Source organism: Ctenocephalides felis, unplaced genomic scaffold (genome assembly GCF_003426905.1).
Source record: "Ctenocephalides felis isolate EL2017-DRISC unplaced genomic scaffold, ASM342690v1 CF-g0.4_SCAFFOLD_03571, whole genome shotgun sequence".
Classification (NCBI taxonomy): Eukaryota; Metazoa; Arthropoda; class Insecta; order Siphonaptera; family Pulicidae; genus Ctenocephalides; species Ctenocephalides felis.
In genome coordinates this window covers 9618644-9642190 of record NW_020539725.1, presented here as the reverse complement: position 1 = coordinate 9642190, position 23547 = coordinate 9618644, and the positions used below count along the sequence as shown (strand labels likewise).

Sequence of the window (23547 nt, the reverse complement as noted above, 5' to 3'; positions counted from 1 at the left end):
TCAATGTAAATTATTTAATAGTATTGACAATTAGAACTAATTATCAATACTATTTATAGAATATTTTTAACAAAGTTTTAATTATTATTTTTAGGGTTTTCCATTTCTATATCAGCAAATAAGGGATGGATTAAATCCTCAGCATACACGCTTATTAGTGCATGCATTATGTCGTTATAATGAAAGACTTGCAACACAAATAGTTGCCATGATGTTTCATTCCATAACTAAACATGCAGAGGTAAGAACATAATTTCAATTTTAATAATGAAAAATTGAAGAATAATATTGCATAACCTTAAGGAATAATACTTATCATTACCGAATAAATTTGTTGCCTTTAAATCAAGAAATAGAGAGTGTAGTATAAATATAGTATAAGTATACTCCATATAAGTATTTGCACACAGATTAACCAAATACTAAATTTATTACTATTTATGAAACACTTATGTCATGAATTGAACGGCATCAATATATTTAAAATTTTAAATTTCACCAAACTTGATTTGAAAGTTTTTGATTTTATTATAAGTGTAGATTGATGATTGGCATCATCTGCCCAGATGATGTTATGATGATTTTTATATTCCCTATATTACATAGATCCTTTATTTTCACCTGAAATTTTTGTTTGTTTGATAGTTATGTGCACCGTTTTTTAAACTGCTGACCCTTCTAACGGATGCATCTGCTGGTCCTTCGGGGCTCCCATGTTTCAGCAATTTGGCTCTGCAACGCGTGTGGGATGCAGCAGAGTTTTGTCCTCATAGTGCTTTAGAATGGCTTGCGGTGCAGGCTCCAAGGAATAAAATGGCACATGCTTGGGTTTTACAAAGTGCAGATTGCTGGGTTGAGCATTTTCTTATAGCTCATAATAATCAAAGGGTTAGATCAGGTAAATTTAAAATTTAAATTTTAAAAATAAAATTCAAATTAAAATTTAAATACAAAATTGGTCATACAGAGATTTATTTTAAAAGTGTGGATTCTTTAATGGTGTATTCTGGTTTAGGACATGAATTTGTGCAATTATTGAAAGACCATAAAAAAAAGACAATAGTTTTACTATATATTTTTTTCAAGTTATTAAGGGGTGGGGTTAGGGGTACTTGCAGGCACGAAAAAATGAGTGTTTTCAGTATTTTTTTTTTGTTATTAAACGATGTTTTTCTACAAAAATATTAATACAGCATTATTATACAATGTTTTGACTTGATGTAACAAAAATATCAGAAAAAAAAATCATTATTCCCAAAGTTATAGCTGTTTTTGTTGACCCTGTTTCGAAAAACGGTCCTGGCGGTGACCATCATAACTCCTTGGAGAATCATCTAAAATCAATCAAATTAAAAAAACAGTTTTATGAATAGTTAATCCCGGGCCGGATCGAAGGTTTTCTTTTTTTTGCAAAAATTAACAAAATGGCAGCATCAGAAAGAAAAAATCTAGATTTTTGGGTAAAAAATCGACAGTTAATTGGTCTTAAAATATTCAAATTTTTGAAAAAATAAAAATCCTTTGATCAGGCACGAGTTTATTATGTATTCTAAAAGCTGTATCAATTTCATTAAAATTTGCTAAGTGGTTTTCGAGTTACAGTGGTCACCGTTTCAAAAAACATAGTTTTGAGAAAAACGCGTTTAAAGTTTCACATTGGATTTACGTACAGAAATTCGAATTATTGAATTACTTAAACCGAGTTATCTATATCTGGGCCATATAATAGTTTATCAGTCATTGTGCAAGTTTCCAAAATTTCCATTTGCTGTTGCCTACAAAGCATTCTGGCCTCTTGAGTGTTCTCATTGGCGCGCTGATCTGCCACTTTCACACGTGCAGCATCCAATTTTTCAGCATACCAATGGGAATTATACCCACAATTAGGTTCTAGGGTATCCATAATCAATAATAATAATTATGTATATGCATTCAGCAATTTTTACGATAGTAAAACTAGTATGCACGGTTCCTAGGTATATTTTTTACACTAGTTGGTTGAAGCTTTTAATTTTTTCTGATTATGGATTTAATCTTGAACTACACATCTTGAAAGTAAATTATCATTGCTGAGATCGTCGTAAATCGGTTTGAAAGCGTTTAAAACATCAGGAGGTGAGGGAGAATGATCTTGAGTATAAGTATCGAACTCTCCACTTGCGTCAACGCGCTGGTAAGAGTCCAGTAACTCAAAAAGTAATCATCGGATCAACTTGAAATTTTCAGAGAATATTTTCAAGATGTTACCCTTAATGAAAATGCAAAAAAATAAAAATCGATTTTTCAAAAATCCCAAGTACCCCTAACCCCTTAATAAATTTTTTTAGAATCTGAAAAAAAATGTCATAAAAATTCAATTCTAGAAGCTGATAAAATGGAGGGTTTCAAAAAATTGTCATCTGACCACACCCATGATTATAGCCCTATATATATTCTGAAGAAAAAAATTTATATATTTTAATATGTTAATCTAGAATAATGTGACAATCATATAAACTATGGACAAGTTGGAAAAATGTTTTTTTACAAAACATTTTTATAAGCCTGAAAGATTTTTTTTAAAACTATTTTGAACAATTTTTTTTTAAATTACTGCAAATGAAGTAATCCAAGTTGTACTATTATATATAATATTGTCTTTTTTTAGCTGCTGCGTATTTGCTAGTTTCTCTAGTGCCACATTTGCCCTTCAGGCAAGCGTACCATGGAACTCGTATAGCATCCACAGCTGCAACTGTAGCCACAACTGTGGCTCAACAGCAATTGCAACAACAAGCTATTCGAGAATTGCCACCAGAAGCTACAGCTGTGCAGAGGCAAGTGTTGGGTTTGCTTTTGCGGTTACTAAGACCAGCTAGACATTATGCTGATGTACCCTCGCATGGAACATTAAAACTTACATCTTATTTTACACTGATGACGTATTTTGCTAGCGGCAGGACAGAAAAATTGATGGTAATATTTTTGTTTTGAAATTTAAGTTTCTTATAAAGTTTGAAATGATTATTTTGCTACTCCATATAATATCTCAAAGCATTTCAAATGATCTAATTAAAATGATTTCATTTACAGTCTGTTGTACTATAAATTGGCAATCATTTCGAATTTTTCGTTTTTTTATAACTCCAGGGATATAAATGATTTCTTCAATATGATTCAATATGTATGACCTTATTTAAATAAGTAAATAAATGTAATTAATACTAGAAACATTTACAATGTTCTTTACTAACTTTTTGCAATTTTTTGTGAAAAATTGTTGTTTCATATTAGAATTTTTATAATTGTAATGATTATTTCAGAAATATGTTTTGTTTTATTGGTATTGCAATAAAATAATTATGTATTTATTTTATTTCATTAAAATAAAAATTCTTATAGGTTGGACCTCATATAAGGGCTCTATGGGACTTGTTTCATCCGAGATTATCAGAACCCAGTGTTGCAGCTCATCATAATAAACAGGCATTACTAGTGTTTTGGCACCACATAACAGTTGACTGTCCAGAAAATGCTCAAATAGTTGTACAAAATGTTGATATTACGAGAAACATAGCATTTAATTATATTTTGTAAGTATAAATGAGTTATCAAAATTATTAAAACATTATCTAGTAAAATATTACTTTGTGATAATAACAATGTGCTGATGTGGTTTTCTTAAAATATTAATATTCATTTTATATAATTATTTTAATTAATGAATGTGAATTGAAAATGTTGAATGAATATTGTTGCCGTATCTAGGACAATATTTTACACTCTGCAATATTCAGATTAAAGTATTTCAATGGCTTTTTTAATTTATACCTGATTTTATTTTTATGTTAAGTAATAAATAATGTATATGCGTGTAAATTTTAGGGCTGATCATGATGACCATGATGTTGTTATGTTTAATCGATCCATGCTGCCAGCTTATTATGGATTATTAAGAATGTGTTGTGAGCAAAGTCGCAAATTAACTAGACAGCTAGCTGCGCATCAAAATTTACAATGGGCTTTTAAAAATATTACGCCGCATCCGACACAGTATACAGCAGTAAGTATTATTTAAATTGGTTGATTAGTGTTCACGCAATTGTGGACCAGAATTGTATCCACACACACACATCCATTTTTTCTAATAATAAGACATGCCAAAATGTTTAGAAACCTTTATATATAAACATTTTCATTTTCGATTTTTTTGCGATTACTATAACTTATCCTAAGAGATGTTAATTATAAGGTCACTTCGTTTTTTTACCACCAGAATTTAACTATATTTTTTTGAAACTAACATAAAACTTAAGCTTTATAATTATTATATGGTTTGAAAACTTATATTTTAAGGCTTGTGTGTAAAAAATTCTAATTGATTACATGCAGTAGTTTTTGGATGGTGTCACTTTGAATACGGAAAGAATTAAGCAGCATTTTCGACATATTTTACTCTTTTGCTATAGAAAAGGAAAAAAACTGTTAAGTCAAATCGCGAGAAAATCATTAGTTGATGAAAACCGACAATAATAATACATGAGATCCCATTGAGTAAATAATTATCAAATTTAACAGTTTATAACCACTCAAAAGGTCTGGAATTTTCATCGAAACTCAATGTATGATTCTCATAGAAAGAAACGTGTATCGTCGCACGATTTGTCTCTGAAAAGTCTTGAAAATTATCAGGTTTTGAAGCGAATTGTCATTAGGAATTTCAATTGGGATGTAAGGAATACAATACACGCATTTGTCCATGAAATAAAAAAAAAGAACCTACTCAATACAGGTGTAAAGCTGAAATTTGCCAGAAAAAGGTGATGCTGTATGTTTGGAAAGAATTTAAAGGAGATCTTCATTTTTCAGCTTTTCCAAGATAACATAACGGTTAATTCAGATGCCTTATGTCATCAGCTGGATAAACTAAATGATATACTTAAATAGAAAAGGTCAGAATTAACCCACAACAAGTCCTGCATCAAGATGACGCAAGACCTCACAAAAGTTTGGTCAATCGCCAAAAGCTTTTGAAGCTTGAATGGAACTCAATGATACATTCATCATATTCTCCAGACCTGCCATCATCGGACCATTATTTGTTCCGGTCACTAAAAAAATTTTTAGGCAGTGAAATTTTTACCTCAAATCAGCCTGTCAAAAAGTTCTTTGATAAGTTTTTTTTGCCAAGAACGACCAAAATATTTATGATTTCGGAATTGTGCTAACACCAGAAATAAGACAAAAGATGTTCGATCAGAACTGCCAATACATAATTTATTAAAGGAATCGTTTATTGTACGAAAATTACGTGCAAAAATGTCTATAAAAACGAAGTTAATTTTCGAACAACCCAATAGTTTCCATATGTAGGCTACATATATATACATATACATATATGGAAACTATTGGGTTGTTCGAAAATTATAAAATATAGCTACATAATGTAGCTATAAAATTGAAAGCTTAATTAATCATTTTTTATAATTCTTAATGGTTTTAATTTATACAATAATCATAAACATTAAATCAATATCCATAAACGTAGTAATTACAATATTTTATCAAGTTAAATTAATTCAAATAATAATTTAACTTTTTTTTAAATTTTGGTAATTGAATTTTATTCTTCTCATATTGACTGTGTCTATTTTATCTGAATTAGGCAGTGGAGGAGTTATTCAAATTGATGGCTCTATTTGGAGCACGTAGTCCTGAAGCAACTGAAGGGGAATTACGCGAAGTGACCGCTTTCAGACGGGGTACGTTGGCAGCGTATTTGGCGGGTTTGGACGCTAGAGGTAGCTGGGGCACTTTAAATACGGCCCTGCGTACGCTAGCCGACACTGATGAAGAAAAGCTGTATGTGTTGCAGAGCGGCGGCCTCAGTTTGGTGCTAGATGTAAGTTTAAAAATGAATTAGAAATTAGCTGTAAGTAGCATTTTGCCTTACAGCAAGTTGCATTAATTTTCCGATACTTATACATGATTAAATTAACACTACAATGACTGAAGTTGGTTGCATACCTATTTTGCCTGATTGAGTCAGTTTAACAAAGTAATAAAATATTATTGCAAATATACCTTATTTCAAACTTTTTGCATACACTTTTCGCATATGTTTTGTAGCATTTGCTACAGTGCCCTTGTTTCTGTTTCTGTTGCATGACACTAGTACCAATTTTAATGGTTTTCAATATCTTTGTATATTAAAGTTCAAGCGCTTTCGACTTGATCTTTATAGATGCCGCATAAATTTACAGCTAGTTGCAAGAGAAATTCTTTTTTGACATTCCTACTTAATTCACATCTTTATATATATGACCCAAGCATTGATTTAGAACACATGAACGGGTTTTGGTACAATTTGCAAGACTGAAACCTGCTTTGGTACTATATTTTCGCGCCATTTGATCCAGTATTTCGACTCCATACTTTAGTATTATTATAAAAAGATATAGTTTCCGGTACAAGTTTTTCATTTTTTGCAAATCTTACAATGCGATGTTTTGAGCTCAATAATAAAACTTTTTTATAAGATCTATTTTTGTGGTCTACAACCTAAATATGGCTTAGTCAGTTTACACTCATCAAACTCGCTCAAGGTAATATTTGATCCGCTGGCGTTTAGAAGCACCTTCTAAACGGTGGCTTCTTATATCTGCGGCTGACATAAGTCAAAATGAAAGATTTCAACTGAATAGTTTGCAACGAATAAATTTACAGCATTGAATGAACGAATTGTAACATGCAAACTTTTTCACCAGAACGTTTACAATAGTTTTTTATGAAAAGGAAATAAGTTACGTCTGTCTAAACCGGTGGATCAATTTGACTTTTATCTCGTATCTGGCAAAATAGGTATAGCATATATTACATATTACATATTATAGCATAAATAGTACAAATTAGTCAAATTGACTCGCTCCGTCATTCTAGTATTAATAAACAAGAATTGATATTCCGCTATTTAGGTAAAATGTTCAACTGTTATTTAGAAAACAACATTTTCGCTTCCACTAATAATCAATACGGTTTCCAATTGATGTCTTTCAAACATACTTATACTATCTATAATTGTATAAATTAAATTGATTTCTTTAACACGTTTCATTTCATCCATTTCGGGTAAATTAAAAATTTAATTACATTTAATGAATAAATAAAAAACACGGAACGTACATATGCTTTGGCACAGATTCTAATTAGAATCGCTTAAGCTTAAGCCGAATTTCTAAACTTTGATGAATTTTTATAATTTACCCTCTTTTCGTAGGCCTATAATATTTCAGTATGTTATTATCCAAACTACAAAATCTATCATTATACAAAATCATCAAAATTGTCAAAAAAATTTAATTGCGAAGAAATGCCCCGGGCGATCTTAACCAAAAACTAATCAACTCGATTTCCAGTGAACATTTTTCGAACAGTTTTCGAATTTTTTGAAACTATTGAAAACTGTGGGCTAAAACGTGGACGAAAAATTTTACACTTTTTTGGTAATTGAAAGCAGTCCAGCAGTTTTTGAGCAAAATGTCGACGAAAGATCCAAATAGGCTCACACACACACATACAAACATTTACACTTTTCCAAATTTGGTCTCATTCAATTTAGAATGACTTGAAACGATGAGAGAACATAAATTTAGCATATCGTATTTTTTCACGAAAACAAAAACTTCTTCGTGAACGATTAGCGAAATTAATTACGAAATTAATTAATTTCGGGAATTACGAAACATTAATGATGCAATTAATTAATGGTAAGTTTTTACAAGCGTCTCAAAAAAACACATAACATCTGAGAAGCAGTCAAATAATATATACCTGTAACAATATATAGCTGAATGTACTTTGTATAGCTTGCTATGAAAAATAAATAAAAAAAAAAACTTTGCAAATGAGTCAATCTCAATATTTTATTCTCTTTTTTATGAATAATAAAGCTAATATTGTTATTGCCTACAACGATTAACTTATATTGAATAATGAACAATAATTATCAAAACTGTATAAACAAGGTTTTCGAATTTATAAATCGTTATAAAAATGTAAGTAACAGAAATAAAACCGTATGTACAAAAATAGGCACACTGATATACAAATTGAAGATCTAAAAACAATGAAAAAAGTTTTATTTTGACGATTTGTTTTTTTTTCAGGCTCTCCACAATTTGCATGTCATGTATCATGAGGCAACAGCGTGTCATGTTTCTGAAGATTTGACAGAGCTTTTGACTGAAACTTTTGGGCTGATAAATTGTCTGAGAAGGCATAAGGAGCATCGAGAGTGCAGGGCAACACTCGTAACGTGCAATAAGCCGTTGGTCGACCTAACAAGAAGATTGGCTACGTTGCTAAATACGTTCAATCCGCCAGAAATGCGACAAGTTTCTATAGGTTTGTGAAATTGATTGTTGTTAACTATTTTTGATATATATGGGGCTCTCATGGAGTAGCTTCTGAGTCCGCGCTCTGGAAGACCTGATATCGTGTAGTAGCGATTTTCACTTGAAAATATAGATCAAAAATATGTTTCCAATGGAAAAAAGTCCATTTCTATGAATTTATTTTAGAGGTATGGTTTCTTCCGCAAAGTATCTTGTTTTGATCATAAATGCCTATGTGACTGTTTTTCGCCCATACAAATCGACCCGCCCTATATATATATATATATATATATATACTAGCAAACTCAGCGAACTCCGTTTCGCCACCAGATGGTTTCGTGAGAAAGATGAAGAAATTTTTGTTTATTTTATATTTGAAAAGGAAATGAGTAGGTGTCAAACAATGTATCTACTTACTTGTAGTACATGCTAAGTATCAGATATGACGCTGTATGTGAAAAAGATTTTTCCGCTTTCTGTTGAAATTTTTCTTTCATTTTCTTTGCTATGAACCTCACGGAGCCCGAGACTTTTCCAACGAATGCAAAATCGTCGAAATCGGTTCGTGCGTTCTGGAGTTATTTCGTCAGGAAGGGGAAAACCCGAGTTATTTTTATATAATAGATAATAAATATTTCTATTTTTTTTTCTCTTACAAATCGCCACAAACTGATTTTTGACTTTTGTTTTGACTAGTTTATTAACATATGAATAGAATGACATTAATTTCCATATAATCTATTATTTTCAGAAATGTTATGTGAGCTGATGCATCTATTACCAGATGAAACTCGTACAGTTTTACTTCAGTTGCTATCACATTCTCACAACTCATTCCACACAAATGGTGCTTCATCATCTTCTTGTAATGAGCGACCAACTGCTTCAGGCTCAGGATCATCATCATCCAATGCTTTTCCTCTTGGACCGTATTTTCCAAGAAGGGGCTCTCGTGGTGGTCTATTGCAGCATGCCCATGGTAAAAACTCTCCGAGGCCACCTAGGCCTGTGCTTCAAATGTATGTGCCCCATACACAGATACAAAGCCCCAAGGTTAGTATTATTTTGTATAAAATATGTAAGGTAAAAATGTATAATGCTTTTTTGAAAACCAGATTATATTTTAATTAAGCAGTAGTTGCATAGATTAATTAAAACGTTTTTTTTTAAGTTTTTTAAACAACATTAGTATTTTATCCTCTCAACAATTAATTAAAAATTATATATAAAGAACTCAATCACTAAAAAATCATGATTATAGGATATATTTATATATTAAAAAGTCAAAATAATATTATATATAATTATTAATTTTAAATTTGTATTTTAATGAAATTTTATTATTTAGGGAGTGGATGTTGAATATGACGCAGCTCTAGCTTCATTTTATCGTCCATATCACGAATTTGTAGATCAGATGTTGCGTGGAGTACCAGGAAGAAACTTAACAATAAATTCACATGCTGAACATGTTATAACATTAAGTGCTATGACCGGTTACGAAGCTGCACCATTGCATTTTAATTATTTTCCAGCTCTCTGGATAGATGCTTTGGAGGCACACAATAATAACGAAGAAGGTAATTATCACACAGTATTCTGAATCAAAGATATATTGTTATTAAATATTTAATATTGTGTATTTTAAGAATTTCAATAATTTATAATTAGTTGTAAGGCAAAATACCTTCAGGCAAGTTGCATGAACTTTCCAACATTTGTAAATACTCGACATTATGAATAAGAAATCAGTATATATTAATTTATGAGTGATTTATAAGTAATGCTGAGTTGATATAGGGCTCATAATGTGAGAAACTATTGCAGATTATTCAATTTTGTACAATTTTTTTGTTACACATTATTGAAAAACAAACACGTGCCTAAAAGAGTATTTTCTAAAAGTGCGGCCGAATAATCCCAATTTTAAATAATTTTTATAAGTAAACCACTTTTCATACAACTATGATATTTTAGTTACTTTGATGAAGCACTTTAAAAACGTTACCGATTTGAAATGAATCCTTTAAAAAATTGTGCTTAGTTTTTTAAGTAAAATGACTTAAAGCCCTAATTAAATACAATTTACCTTTTTTTAACTTATATAATTATAATATATTATATATTATAATATTGTGTAATAAATTTGTTTAAGGTTTGCTGGCAATGATAGGTGGCAATGCAGAAATGTTAGCTGATAGTATTTATCTAGGAGAATATGTAGACTGTATTTTGTTAGATGAACGAGTATCACTAACTGATCCTAAAATATGGGAATTTATGCAGACATTTTTTCCGAAGGTAGAGTAATTGCAATATTAATAAATACTGAGTAAATATTTCATATTAATTATTAATATTTTTTACTCTTAAAACCATACTTAAATTTTATAAAAATATTTTTTATTTTTATTATAACCAGTCATACGATCATAAAATTTGTTTATATAGTTTTTTGTGGAATTTAAGTGAATATTATTGAATATATATCAGTTATATATTTTTTCGTTATAAGCCGTCATACAATTATAACTATGTTTTGTATGGTTTTTTTTAGAATTTAAATGAATATTATCGAATAATATATTAAACATATATTTTTTTCAACAGATTTCAATACGCGTTTTGACTCCTCAGACATGTCGTCTTATAGAAAATTTGTGTACAACGTTATCAGATAATGTATCCCGTGTAGATCTGCAGACTGGTGCTCGGAGACTTCGCGGTGATGTTAGGGCTTTACATTTAGTTTTAAAATATAAACCAACTAGTTCTGTTAATAATAGGGGTTTGCAAACCCCATCAAGTTTGCAGAATGCTCTCGAAAGACTGAAACAAAGAGCTGTGACTGAATTGGTTCAACAAGGTAAGGAATTTATCAAAACTAGAAAAAAATTATATGGTATTAATGCAAATAGTTATTTCTTAAAATATCTAAATATTTTTTTATTTGAACATTGATGATTAACATTATATGTGCATCAAATTATGCAATTTTATGAAACAATGTGATACCACTTCTTATTTTAAATCATCTTCATAAAAATGAAATTAACTTTAAATATATAATATTAAAGTGATATAAATCTATTCAAATAATTAAAACAAATATAATTGTTGTAATATTATATACAATATAAATACATATTTAAATTATAATATCATCAACAATTTTAAGTTTCTAATCCTCAGGCAGTTAAAGTAATAAATTAGTATTTGTTATAGTAACATGTAGATTTAAAATTCACTTTATTTTCCTGATTTCAATTTGAGTTTAACTATTCGTATCACTTTCAAATCTAACATAATCAAACTACAATAGAATTGATAGATGCAAAATCTTTTGTGGCATCATGAAAATCGATTGTCATTTTTTAAGATTGCTGCACATATTACATAGTATTTCAGAACTTGCTTTTTATAATTTTATTTAAGCTTTTAAAAGTGTTCTAATGTAAGTTTTAAATTGAAACTGTAACATTTGTTTCATGAAATAGCTTGATATATGATAAGATACAAAAACTACATATTATGAATCCTAAACATATGATTTTAGAAGATGAAACTCCCACAAAGAAGCGTAAACTAAATAATAAAGAATCTGATGATAATGAAGAACAATCTGAAGTAACATCAAGCAAAGCCATTTTAGAAGCAGTGAAATCCATAACAGAGTTTACATCAGAATCACCATCAGATGACACTCCGAATACCTCAACTGATTTAAATATATCAGATATTTCAAATGAAGATAAATCAGAAACTGCTGGTAACAGTACTTTAGCTGATGACACAAGTGTATCGGACATGGCCAATACTTCACAGTTAAAATTATTAGAAATCGATATAGATGAGGTGTTGCACCTTATAATGGTTGAATAGGTGATTATAAATTATATATATATATATATATATATATATATATATATTTGCATATTTATTATATAGAATGAGGGTAATCATATTTATAGGTGTAAGGATAATTAAGTTGTAATATATAGGTATATAGATATGTATGTAAATGAATATTTAATTAAATGTATTTATTCTATAACTTTTTATACGATGTGTTATAGCGAATATTTTTTTCATAAATTCATTAAATTTGACTTATGATATTTTTCTTTATTATTGTCATTGAAAAAATTGCATAAATGTTATATGTTTATAATGCCAATGAATTATAAAATATGTTCTTGTTGTCATAAAGTAAATTTGAAATAGATGATTAAATATTTTACTGACGAGCAGGTATTCAGCATCACAGACTTGTACCAAATTAACTGACTACTGAAATAGATATTTTGAAAAATTTAGTTATATGATGACGCTTTTGTGATAAAATAATATGGAGCTGTTTTATGCTCTTTATGAAGTATAAGCTTATTATAATATATTCTCAGATTGATTACAAATGTCTATAACTATTTTTAGTTTTATAAATATGAAATATTTCCAATAACTAATCAATTATTTAATTGAACTATTGTCATAATAGAGATTTCAATATTATGTTATAATGTTTTTGTAATCATTGTTTATGTATCATAATATATTTGATCTTTTTTAATCATTTAATGCTTTAAATATTTATTTAGAATATTATTGCATATATATTTTACATTATTTTAATTGCAAAGTTATAGCATTATCTCTAAGTGATTAGATTCTGTTATCGTTACTTGGAATCCTACTGTCAGCTATAATTTTAAATATAATATTACTTTTAAATTTATAGTTTCTTATGATTTAAAGTAATATTACTTTAAAAATTATAGCTTCTCCATAAATATAGATTTTTTTTTTGTCTGTACTGGCTTGTTTAGCTTGGAAGAGCTACTCAAAATAAAAAATGCTAATAAATTTTAGATTATGTGCAAACATAGTGTACACAGTTTTGATGATTTTCTGATTGAAGAGAAATATATATATTTCTTTAGTACATCTTAAAATACAATATAATAATATTATGTACAGTTCTTTATTAGAATTTTATTAGTATTCTGTATAATGCTATAAAAATAAACGTTTCAGTTGTATTCTTCCCATAAAGATAGGATTGCAAATATAGAGTAAATATGCATGATATTTTTAGAATTAACGACGAAAACCAAAATCGTCGACGAAAATTTGTATCCGCACACACGCACACACAAATACATCAATTTTTTCTAAGGTATGCCAAAATGTTCAGAAACCTTTGAAACGTAAAGATATATAAAAACATATATAATAAGCATAAAAATATAAAAAAATAAAAAAGATTAAAAATTACAATTTTGAAGTAATCAGAAAGTGGTTAAGTGACTTTTGGTTTTTGTTATATACTTCAAGTCATAGTCAACACAGCAACGTATGTAAACAAATTTAATGTAACGTCAAAAATTTGTGATAGTTTTTCGTTATTTATTTGTTATATGAACTTTAATTAGGTCATGAATGCTATTCTATTATTTCACTATATTGCTTCAATCATTATTTAGATTTTAAATGACCAATTTACTGTTATGATCAATTATTGAGATAAAATATCCTTTCCTAACCTAAATATTAAAGACAACTTTCAAAATGTTAGCTACAAGATACATAGAATCTGGTTTAGGAGAACCCGAGCAAGATGCAAATACAGCTCTTACAGAACTCGACAAAGCCCTTAGGGCCACAAAAATAGGCGATCAATGTGAGGCTATTGTTCGTTTTCCTAGATTATTTGAAAAGTATCCATTTCCCATTTTAGTTAACTCTTCACTATTAAAACTTGCTGAAGTTTTTCGTGTAGGTAATAATATTTTACGTTTATGGATATTGAAAGTTTGTGAACAAACTGATAAACATTTAGACAAAATTTTAAATATTGATGAGTTTGTTCGACGTATTTTCATTGTGTACAGTTCTAATGACCCAGTAGCTCGTGGATTGGCTCTTAGAACCCTAGGAGCCGTTGCTAGAATTATTCCTGAAAAAGAACAAGTCCATCATGCTATTCGCCAATCTTTAGATAGTCATAATTCAGTGGAAGTTGATGCTGCAATTACAGCAGCTATGCAGTTTGCAGCTCAGAGTAAAACATTCGCTGTGTCGATGTGTGGTAAAATGTCAGATATGATAGAAGGACAAGCCACTCCAGATAATAGGAAACTACAGTTGATTCCAATTCTACAATACATGCATCATGATGCCAAAACGGCTGCTTTAGTTCGTACACTTTGTTTGAATTTACTATCAAAATATCCTGCTGAGGAATTTATCATAACAACTTTAGAATCTTTAACGCAATTATCAATATCAACAATGGTTGATGTGCCTGCCCGTTTTCATTGCTACTTCTATACCTTAAAGATCCTAGAACTTTAGTTAGATCTAGAACGCTGCAATGCTTAAAGATCTTGCAGTAAAAGGTGCTGTAAAATGGCCTTTAGAAGCTATACAAGCCATAGTACAAGCTGGAATGAATAGAAATATCAGCGCAAGAGAAAAATCTAAGATCTTAATGGTACTTTTAAAATTAGCCGATAGTCCTGTAGGATGCCAAGTAAAGATAACTGAATCTGATCACTTACAGACGTTATTGCTTGATTCATTAGTTCATCCAAATGGAGAGACAAGCTGCTGTGCTTTAGAAGTTATTACATGTATTTTAGGGCATTATTATAAAGAAAATAAAGGGGCAGAATTAAAATTACAAATAGTTGAATATAGCATAAAGAATCAGTTAGAAGTTCAGTTAGTAACAGCAAAAACTGAAAATATTTTAGTGCGAATATTAAAATGTGCCGTTCAGCTTGCTGCTTTAAGTGAAAACTATTCTAAGTATTTTACTAAATTATGTTCGGTATGCTGAACCAGACACCTGGATATTCAGTTGCACAATGTTTGCTTGTCACTGAAGCTTTAGCTGCAATTAGTGCAAATTCACGAGATGATAATCCCTTATTGATTTATTTATCTGATATAATGAAAATACTAGAAAAAAATACAAATATTAATTATACCAATGATAAAGAAACTCAATTTATTGAAAGATTGTTTACATTGATATTACAGATATCGCTAATTACTAAACTTGAAATGAGGTAATTATTATTAATAAAATGCATATTGTATATTTTTAGTTCTCAAAATATGAAAGGTTCATAAAATAAAATTTTGGCGAAACTCACAATTTTATATACTTTTTTCTTAATATTATTCAGTAATTATCAAGTATTATTTAATTGCTATGTTATTGATTTTTTTGTTTCAATATTTTGATTAATTTTAGACACAAAGAGCAAATGAAAAAACTTTGGAGACAGTTTCATTATGGTCTAAATATAAAATTGCTCGATGTTGTGCAAGATATGGACATCATGAGATGAGCTTTCCGTTGTGGAAATGCTTATCAGAAGAAGTATGGTCAGAACATTCACATTTCTGGTTTGATGCCCTTTACGAAATGTCTCTGGGAGAATCCATTTTGCAAGGAGCAGAAAATGTTTCCAATTGTAAGTAAAGACTATATCTATTACTATTACTTTCTGTAAAGACTTTCTATTACTCTTACTATTACTTTCTGTTCTGTTTTACATATTTATAAAATATACTATTTAACTCGCATATATATTTTTGCACTCTAAGTTTTGTTTGTAAAAGGATTTTATGCAAGTCAATATATTAATATATGGATTATAATTGGACAACAAAATTTCAGAAATGAAACAGATATTAAATATTAGTGGTGTGCTGACTCGAAAATTTCCTTATTCGAGTGATACGAATCAGAATCAAATCAAGCCTAAATATTGACAAACAAAAGCTAAGACGAAAACAAACATCAATGTAAAATTTATGTTAATTAGTTGGTATTGGTACAATTAAAAATAAATTAATTTATGAGTGATTAAAGTATTCCGAGTGGATTTATTACACATAATTGAAAACGAACGAACACGTTAACTCGGAGAATTTTCTAAAAGCAAATTTTCACAATCAATAATTTTTATAACTGAACCAGTTTCCGTAGGACTTTAACGGTTTAGTATGTTTATTAAGATCAAGTACTCTATCGTTATACCAAGTAAATTGTCTAATATTAATTTTAACAAAAGTCAAAAAAAAACTACTCATTTTCTCAAACTTTGATGAATGTTTAAAATAACTATTTGTTGTAAGACCATAATATTTCAGTAAGTTCTATAAAACCATGATATATCGCCAAAAAAATTCCATGAAATTCGGCTTAAATTTTTTTTCAACAGTTAATTACAATAAAACGGCTCGGTAGGTTTAATCCTAAACTAATCAGTATCATTCCCAAATAACATGATTCGAACAGTTTTTGATTTTTTAAATCGATTCGGTAGTATGAGCTTAAATGTGGACGTAAAGTTTAACACTTTTTCCAAATTATAAAAAACGGCTTGCCATATCGTCGCACAAAACATACAAACGATAGTCCTCATTGAGATACATCAAATGGCTTTTAAATTTCTGAAATCGGTTCAGGCGTGTTTGAGCAAATATTGATGAAAGGTTAGAGGAAACGATACTAATTTTTTCAAACTTTAACGAATTTTTAAAATTAAACGACTTGTAAGTCCGTAATTTTTAGTGTGATCTATAAGACTATGGTATCTACCGTCAAAAAAATCCATAAAAATCGTCGAAATTTTTTTTTTGACACTTATTACAAGAAAACGGCCCCGTCGATCTTTACCAAAAACTAATCAGCACGATTCCCAACCAATATTTTTCGAACGGTTTTTGAATTTTTAAAATCGATTCAGAATGCGGGCTAAAACGTGGACGAAAAATTTTTCATTTTTCTGCTATTTACTGCTTGGCCGATCGTCGCACAAAATTGATAAACGCTAGTCCTCATCGAGATACATCGAATGGCTTTTAAATTTTTGAAATTGGTCCAGTCGTTTTTGAGAAACCTCGATTTACGGCAAAAAATCTGTTCACATACACGCACACACATATACACACACACATATTTCCAAGTTTGGTACCATTCGATTCAGAATGGCTTGAAACGTCGAGAAATCATAAAATCGGATTTTTTGATAGGCCTCTTTGATGAAAACATAAACTTCTCCTTCGAGAAGTTAAAATGGTTGAGTTTCACCAATATACTTGACCAAATAAAATTATAACTATCAAAAAAATATATTACAAATATTATTAAAATGATTTCATTTTGAAGACGGTTGAAATATTAGACCAAGAGCCCGTGGGCGGATGACAGTATGTATTTTACGACACCTGAGATTTTGTGCATCGATTCCTCTATACCTATCCTACATGAAATGGGGACTGACTAAGCCCAAAGTGGCGGACACAGCTACTGCGCAGCTGGTAAAGGTACCTTTTTTTCGCCCATATCCGAACCATTTTATGACGGTTGCCGTTCGAAAATTTGAAAATATAATTTATTACTATCGTAAATACCAATGGCAGACGATTATCGCGCGGTTAACATGGTGGCAGACGATTTGAAAATGCAGAAAAAAATTTTTTTGAATGTATTTTACGATGTCTGCCATTTACATATTTTATTCCTTATAGTATCAAAACCTTATATTTATCACGGCAGCGTGTACCTAGTGGACCAACATCAGCAGAGTTAAAAAACTCAGCTACCATTTGGCCTGATAGTATGCATAAATCTCCATGTTTTATTTGTTAGTTTATATGTGGACATTTAATAATGTTGATGAGCGGAAAAAGATTTTTTACGCTAAATTCGTAAAGATTAAAGTATACAAACGATAACAACAATTTGTATATATATATATATATAGATATATATATATATTATATATATATATATATATATATATATATACTTTCTTTATTTATTATAATCTCGGAGCCATATCTCGCTTTTGATGATCCTCATCATCCGCTAAATCAGATTCTATAAAATAATAAATCAGATGTAAAATAAAAATTATTTGAAAATCCAACTGAAGATGTTTGATAAAGACATGATTCTCCGACCATACTTTAATGCGCCCACAATGTTGGTTGCTTGTTATAGATATTATTCCTAATATAGTTATAGTGGGCTCTTAAAATTGTTGATAAAACACGAGATTGAACTTGCACCAAAAATTTAGAATTTTTCTGCTGAATTGTTCATTGACATTGCAAACTTTATAGTTATTAATGAACAGTTTGTACCGTCCAAGAACCACGTCATTTAGGTCCTTTTGCATTATATATTTGGGCAAATATCTTAGGTGGTTTCCTGTTAAATTTCTTTTTTGCTAAACCGAGTGTAGCAAACCCTTGTTGAAGATCGAATTTTTTATTTAAATTTGTTAATTTATTTGAATTTCTGAGACTGTCAATTATACAATGATAATCACAAATGTCCAATCGTGTGTTGTTGAAGATTTTTTTGTACTTCACATGAAGAACCTGACACAAACATTATCAATAACGCGCGTAACATCGCTGAGCATATCGTTGCAATATTCCTATTAGAGCCTTCGATACTGCAAAATATCATTATAATATTGGTTATATGAATTGGTAATATGACATAACTAAGAATATAGTAATTCAAATATTTGGATGCTAAATGGGGTTGAAAATAACCATATTAACATCACGAAGTGAACTGGTTAGTTGTTTGCCAGAATTTCAATTTGTTGTCATGCTTTTACTGGTTGTGATTTCAATCCAGCTTCTTTAACAAAAAAAAGACCTTACAATTCTCTGAAAAAAATCGATCTTCAACAAATGTTTGCTACGCTTAACAAAGAACCCACATACAATATCTTTTTAATACTATTCAGCTTAATTTTTTAAGTATGGTCGGAGAATCTCGTCTTTATCAAACATCTTCAGTTGGATTTTCAAATAATTTTTATTTACATCTGATTTATTTTTTATAGAATCTGATTCAGCGGATGATGAGGAATCATCAAAAGCGAGATATGGCTCCGAGATTATAATAAATAAAGAAAGTAATATATATATATTATATATATATATTATATAATATATAATATTGTTAAACTTTATTTTTATACAATATTTGAAATTAGACTAAAATAAATAAAAAAATAGAATAAACATTACAATAATTGTTGTTATCGTTTGTATACTTTAATCTTTACGAATTTAGCGTAAAAAATCTTTTTTCGCTCATCAACATTATAAATGTCACATATAAACTAACAAATATTAATTTGTTTTATCATTATGAAAGAATTGCTTATATCGGTATAAAACATGGAGATTTATGCATACTATCAGGCCAAATGGTACTGAGTTTTTTAACTCTGCTGATGTTGGTCCACTAGGTACACGTCTGCCGTGATAAATATAAGGTTTGATACTATAAGGAAATAAAATATGTAAATGGCAGACATCGTAAAATACATTCAAAAAAATTTTTTTTCTGCATTTTCAAAATCGTCTGCCACCATGTTAACCGCGCGATAATCGTCTGCCATTGGTATTTTACGATAGTAATAATATATATTTTCAAATTTTCGAAACGGCAACCGTCGTAAAATGGTTCGATATGGGCGAAAAAAGGTACCTTTACCAGCTGCGCAGTAGCTGTGTCCGCCACTTTGGGCTTAGTCAGTCCCCATTTCATGTAGGATAGGTATAGAGGAATCGATGCACAAAATCTCAGGTGTCGTAAAATACATACTGTCATCCGCCCACGGCTCTTGACTATATATTTTCAACTTAGTTTAGATTTAGAATAATGATACGAAGCATTTCTGCATCACCAAATCATAACATATTTAGAATTATGGTTCATTTGATAGTGTGTTTAATGTATTTGTCTAAACCGAAAGCTGAATGTAAAGTGCAGTGGCGAAAAAGTCAGTCCATGATCATAAAGATTGCTATTATTTCATTGTCGTAATTTTACCATTACTTGCATAATGATTTACTTGCCTACTGTGTTTAATAATTGTTTAAAGGAAATTTTATATTCAAACTTTAATCAAGGATTTCATAATAGAGGTTTATTCTGATAACATTTAAAATCCATACTACTACATATTTTATAAAACAATGATAAATGTTTTTGAATCTATTGAATTAATTATGGTTTCTAAAATACATATCTATTATCAAAATTAGTATTAATATTTCACAAACACAAGGAGCCATCGAGGAACACAAAGTCGCTGTTATATCTGCACATGTGTTCAGAGTTGAATGGCTTGTGTGCAATCGAGTAACTCGAATGATTGGATTGATACGGATTATGCGAGTAACTCTAATGAGTCGATAGAAGCCGAGTGGCTTGGCATGATTTAATTCACTTCTATTTCATTTTATTAAAATTTATGTTCATGTATCGTATCACAGTAAATATTTCGAATCGGTTGTTAAGGGCTTGATTCGAATGATTCGAATCACTTGATTCGAGTTGGCATCACTATCAATTATATAATATCAAAATTAGTAATAGTTTGTAATATAAAGCTGTTTCATCATACATATTATCAAGAGCACACTTTTAGCGCGCAAAATAAGTACATTTTAAAATAATTGTTATTGGTACATTTATATTATTTATTTATGGCTTTATAGTTGTTTCTTATTAATTAGCCAATTGTGATATTGTTTCTGGTGCATCTAGTTAATTATAGATTGTATACATTTCAGACCTCGAAGGTGTGAATGCTTCAACGAATAGATGCATACCCGATATCTTAAATCAATCTATAATTCACTACAATCGTGCCGTGACCGCTATGACCTGCTAGTTCTACAGCTATACCTATGTCTTTTCAAATAGATTATTTAAAACTAAGATTAGAGTTCTTACAACTTTGCTGCAAGTGACATTATGCTGTTATTTGGTCTACACGCCTCCGGCTTTATCAGCCAGTCGGTCGCACAAGTTAACAAAGATGAATTGTTAAGATACGGACCAATAATTGTGGAACTTCGTAAATGTGTTACCTTGCTTAAGAAAAATGAGGAAGCATATATAAATTGTATCAAAAATCATTTGATGCAGACCCTGCTACTTTGGATTTACTGCAATTGTTGAGGTACCGAACAATGTTCTTGCCACTTCCATAGAACGTATGTGTTACACCAGAGATGTTCATTTTGAACAACTAACCACAAGCTATATTACAAATCCAGAAAGACGCATTTGCTTCAACATTGCAACATGATAATGGATATATCTGACAAATTTCAGGCAAGTCTTGTACCAGGTGTTGCTAAAATGATAACTCCTAAAACGCGCAGTTATTAGAACAAGTAGCGCTCTTATGCGCGGCACCATTCTGCATGCCTAGATTTTTCTTCCAGGTTCTTCAAGTACTTCGTTGAAACTGAATATCACTCCTGTCCCCAGAGTTCAAGGAGAACCCATAAATCATGTTCCAAATACCCATCTAGTAGTAAAAGTTGAAGGTATAGTCCAATACACACTGGCGGCAAAATCTACTTTCGCACAGTGGCGCAGATACATCTAACATTGAATTCAGTGCTCCAAACTAAGCTGGGCGCAAATATTGATGTAAAGCCATCAGATGCGAGTCAATTTTTATCTCAGACTGTTAAGCCTAACCATGACTATTTCTCGGAAGTTTTTTGTTGACTTAGGAAATCCAGGATTATGGGTAGCAAATATCGAAGCAACTATCATCGATGAAGATGGAAAGTTTGGAAGAACGGCTGCAAGGGTTCACTTACAATTAAAGTTTTGGATGATTCATCTAAAAACACATCAGGGTCAGTGACTAATAGAAGATAATTGTTACTTGGAATATATTATGAAATAAATAGCTAATACTACAAGAAATGAGCAATTTAGAATGAAAGAAAATGATGTGAATAAAATATGCAAAGAGAGAAATATGTTTCAGATATGATAGTGAATTATTGAATGATTTACTTGAAATGTGAGTTCATACGAAGTTTTTAAAAGAAATCATCATTAACCTTCAGTAGTCACTGAAGAACTACTAATATATGATTTGTATTTATGTAAATATTAAAAGTTGTTTTCATGAAATGGTAGTTATAATTAATAATTGTTACACATATAAAAATATCACAAAAATAAAAGATCACACTGTAATAGATAATATTATGACAAAAATATATGGAAGTCAGACAAAAAATGAAACCAGTTTTTAAAGTACATCAAGCGATATGTATATTATTAAAATAGAAAACCTAATATATATTATGGCGGCATATTCATATAAAATTTAGCACACACATCTATAGTAACATTACATACAAAGATTTTGGATTGTTCCTTTGGCATATTATTACAATAGTTGATATATTAATTGTTATTTTCTACAATTTCATTTATTTTTCTATATTTATTTCTCACTTGTTGCCCCAGAGTATTTAAGAATAAAAAAATCAGATTAGTATCACAGCATTAGGTACAATTAATAAATAAAATATGGATTTCAAAAACGTATTCATCATATTAAAAAATGTCAAAGCAGCTCAATTTCAGTTTGAAAAAGTTCCCATAAATCTCTTATATTTTATTCACAATAAAACACATTTAATAATAATAAATTTCTAAATTATACTACATAAAATTGCACAATATTTGAAATTAATTATAGTAACAACTAATTTTTGACTAATAAGTATTTGAATATTTGTTTAATATAATGGCTACAATGTAATTCAGCACTATTATCAAATAATTAAACGAGATTTAACGTTTTCTATGTGTAAATCATAATCAAATGGTTTTCAAATCTAGTAGAAATAAACCATCACAATTATTGATTGGAAATATTATTTAACAATCTGTTATATCCAACCAATAAAAAATCCTGATGGCAAAAAATAGTATACCGTTAGTTTAATCTGCAATATTAATTATAAGAAGTTATATTTATCATGCCATCAACAAAATTGTTATCTGTGTATTGCATAATAATATAGCCAGCATAATATTAAAGTTATAAATCGACGCTTGAAATTAACCAATATTTGTATAAGTATTCATTAGTAATATCAAAACCATATCATATGATATAATAAAAAAAATCCGATCCAAACAGTAATATCACAATAATGAGATATGTCGTTCAATTATTTTTCATTTCCAAGACTAATATTTATATTAATTTAGCTAATATCAGTTCATTTTGCTACAATTTTATGAACAATTTATTGAGTATTAAAGAGCCTAATCTCCAAATATGAAATAGTA

The 23547-nt window shown here is 29.5% G+C and overlaps 2 protein-coding genes across 2 annotated transcripts in view; both read left to right on the top strand.

The window, feature by feature from the left end:
* Window positions 1-12275, top strand: part of LOC113384392 (ubiquitin carboxyl-terminal hydrolase puf-like) — a 37533-nt gene extending 25258 nt beyond the window's left edge. The window contains exons 27-38 of the mRNA XM_026622108.1: window positions 95-241; window positions 646-898; window positions 2648-2955; window positions 3382-3572; window positions 3865-4042; window positions 5645-5881; window positions 8145-8382; window positions 9124-9425; window positions 9721-9952; window positions 10528-10673; window positions 10983-11238; window positions 11932-12275. Of these exons, the coding sequence (XP_026477893.1) occupies window positions 95-241; window positions 646-898; window positions 2648-2955; window positions 3382-3572; window positions 3865-4042; window positions 5645-5881; window positions 8145-8382; window positions 9124-9425; window positions 9721-9952; window positions 10528-10673; window positions 10983-11238; window positions 11932-12254 (2811 nt within the window). The 3' untranslated portion in view covers window positions 12255-12275. The remainder of the gene's footprint in view (window positions 1-94; window positions 242-645; window positions 899-2647; window positions 2956-3381; window positions 3573-3864; window positions 4043-5644; window positions 5882-8144; window positions 8383-9123; window positions 9426-9720; window positions 9953-10527; window positions 10674-10982; window positions 11239-11931) is intronic.
* A 1627-nt stretch (window positions 12276-13902) lies between these two features.
* LOC113385590 (integrator complex subunit 7-like) lies at window positions 13903-22110 on the top strand. Its single transcript, XM_026623440.1, is given in 9 exon segments — window positions 13903-14682; window positions 14685-14763; window positions 14829-15204; window positions 15634-15846; window positions 21600-21669; window positions 21672-21796; window positions 21799-21938; window positions 21940-22013; window positions 22016-22110. Coding segments are annotated over 9 exon segments (1914 nt in total). The 5' UTR covers window positions 13903-13940.
* Window positions 22111-23547: the final 1437 nt, after the last annotated feature.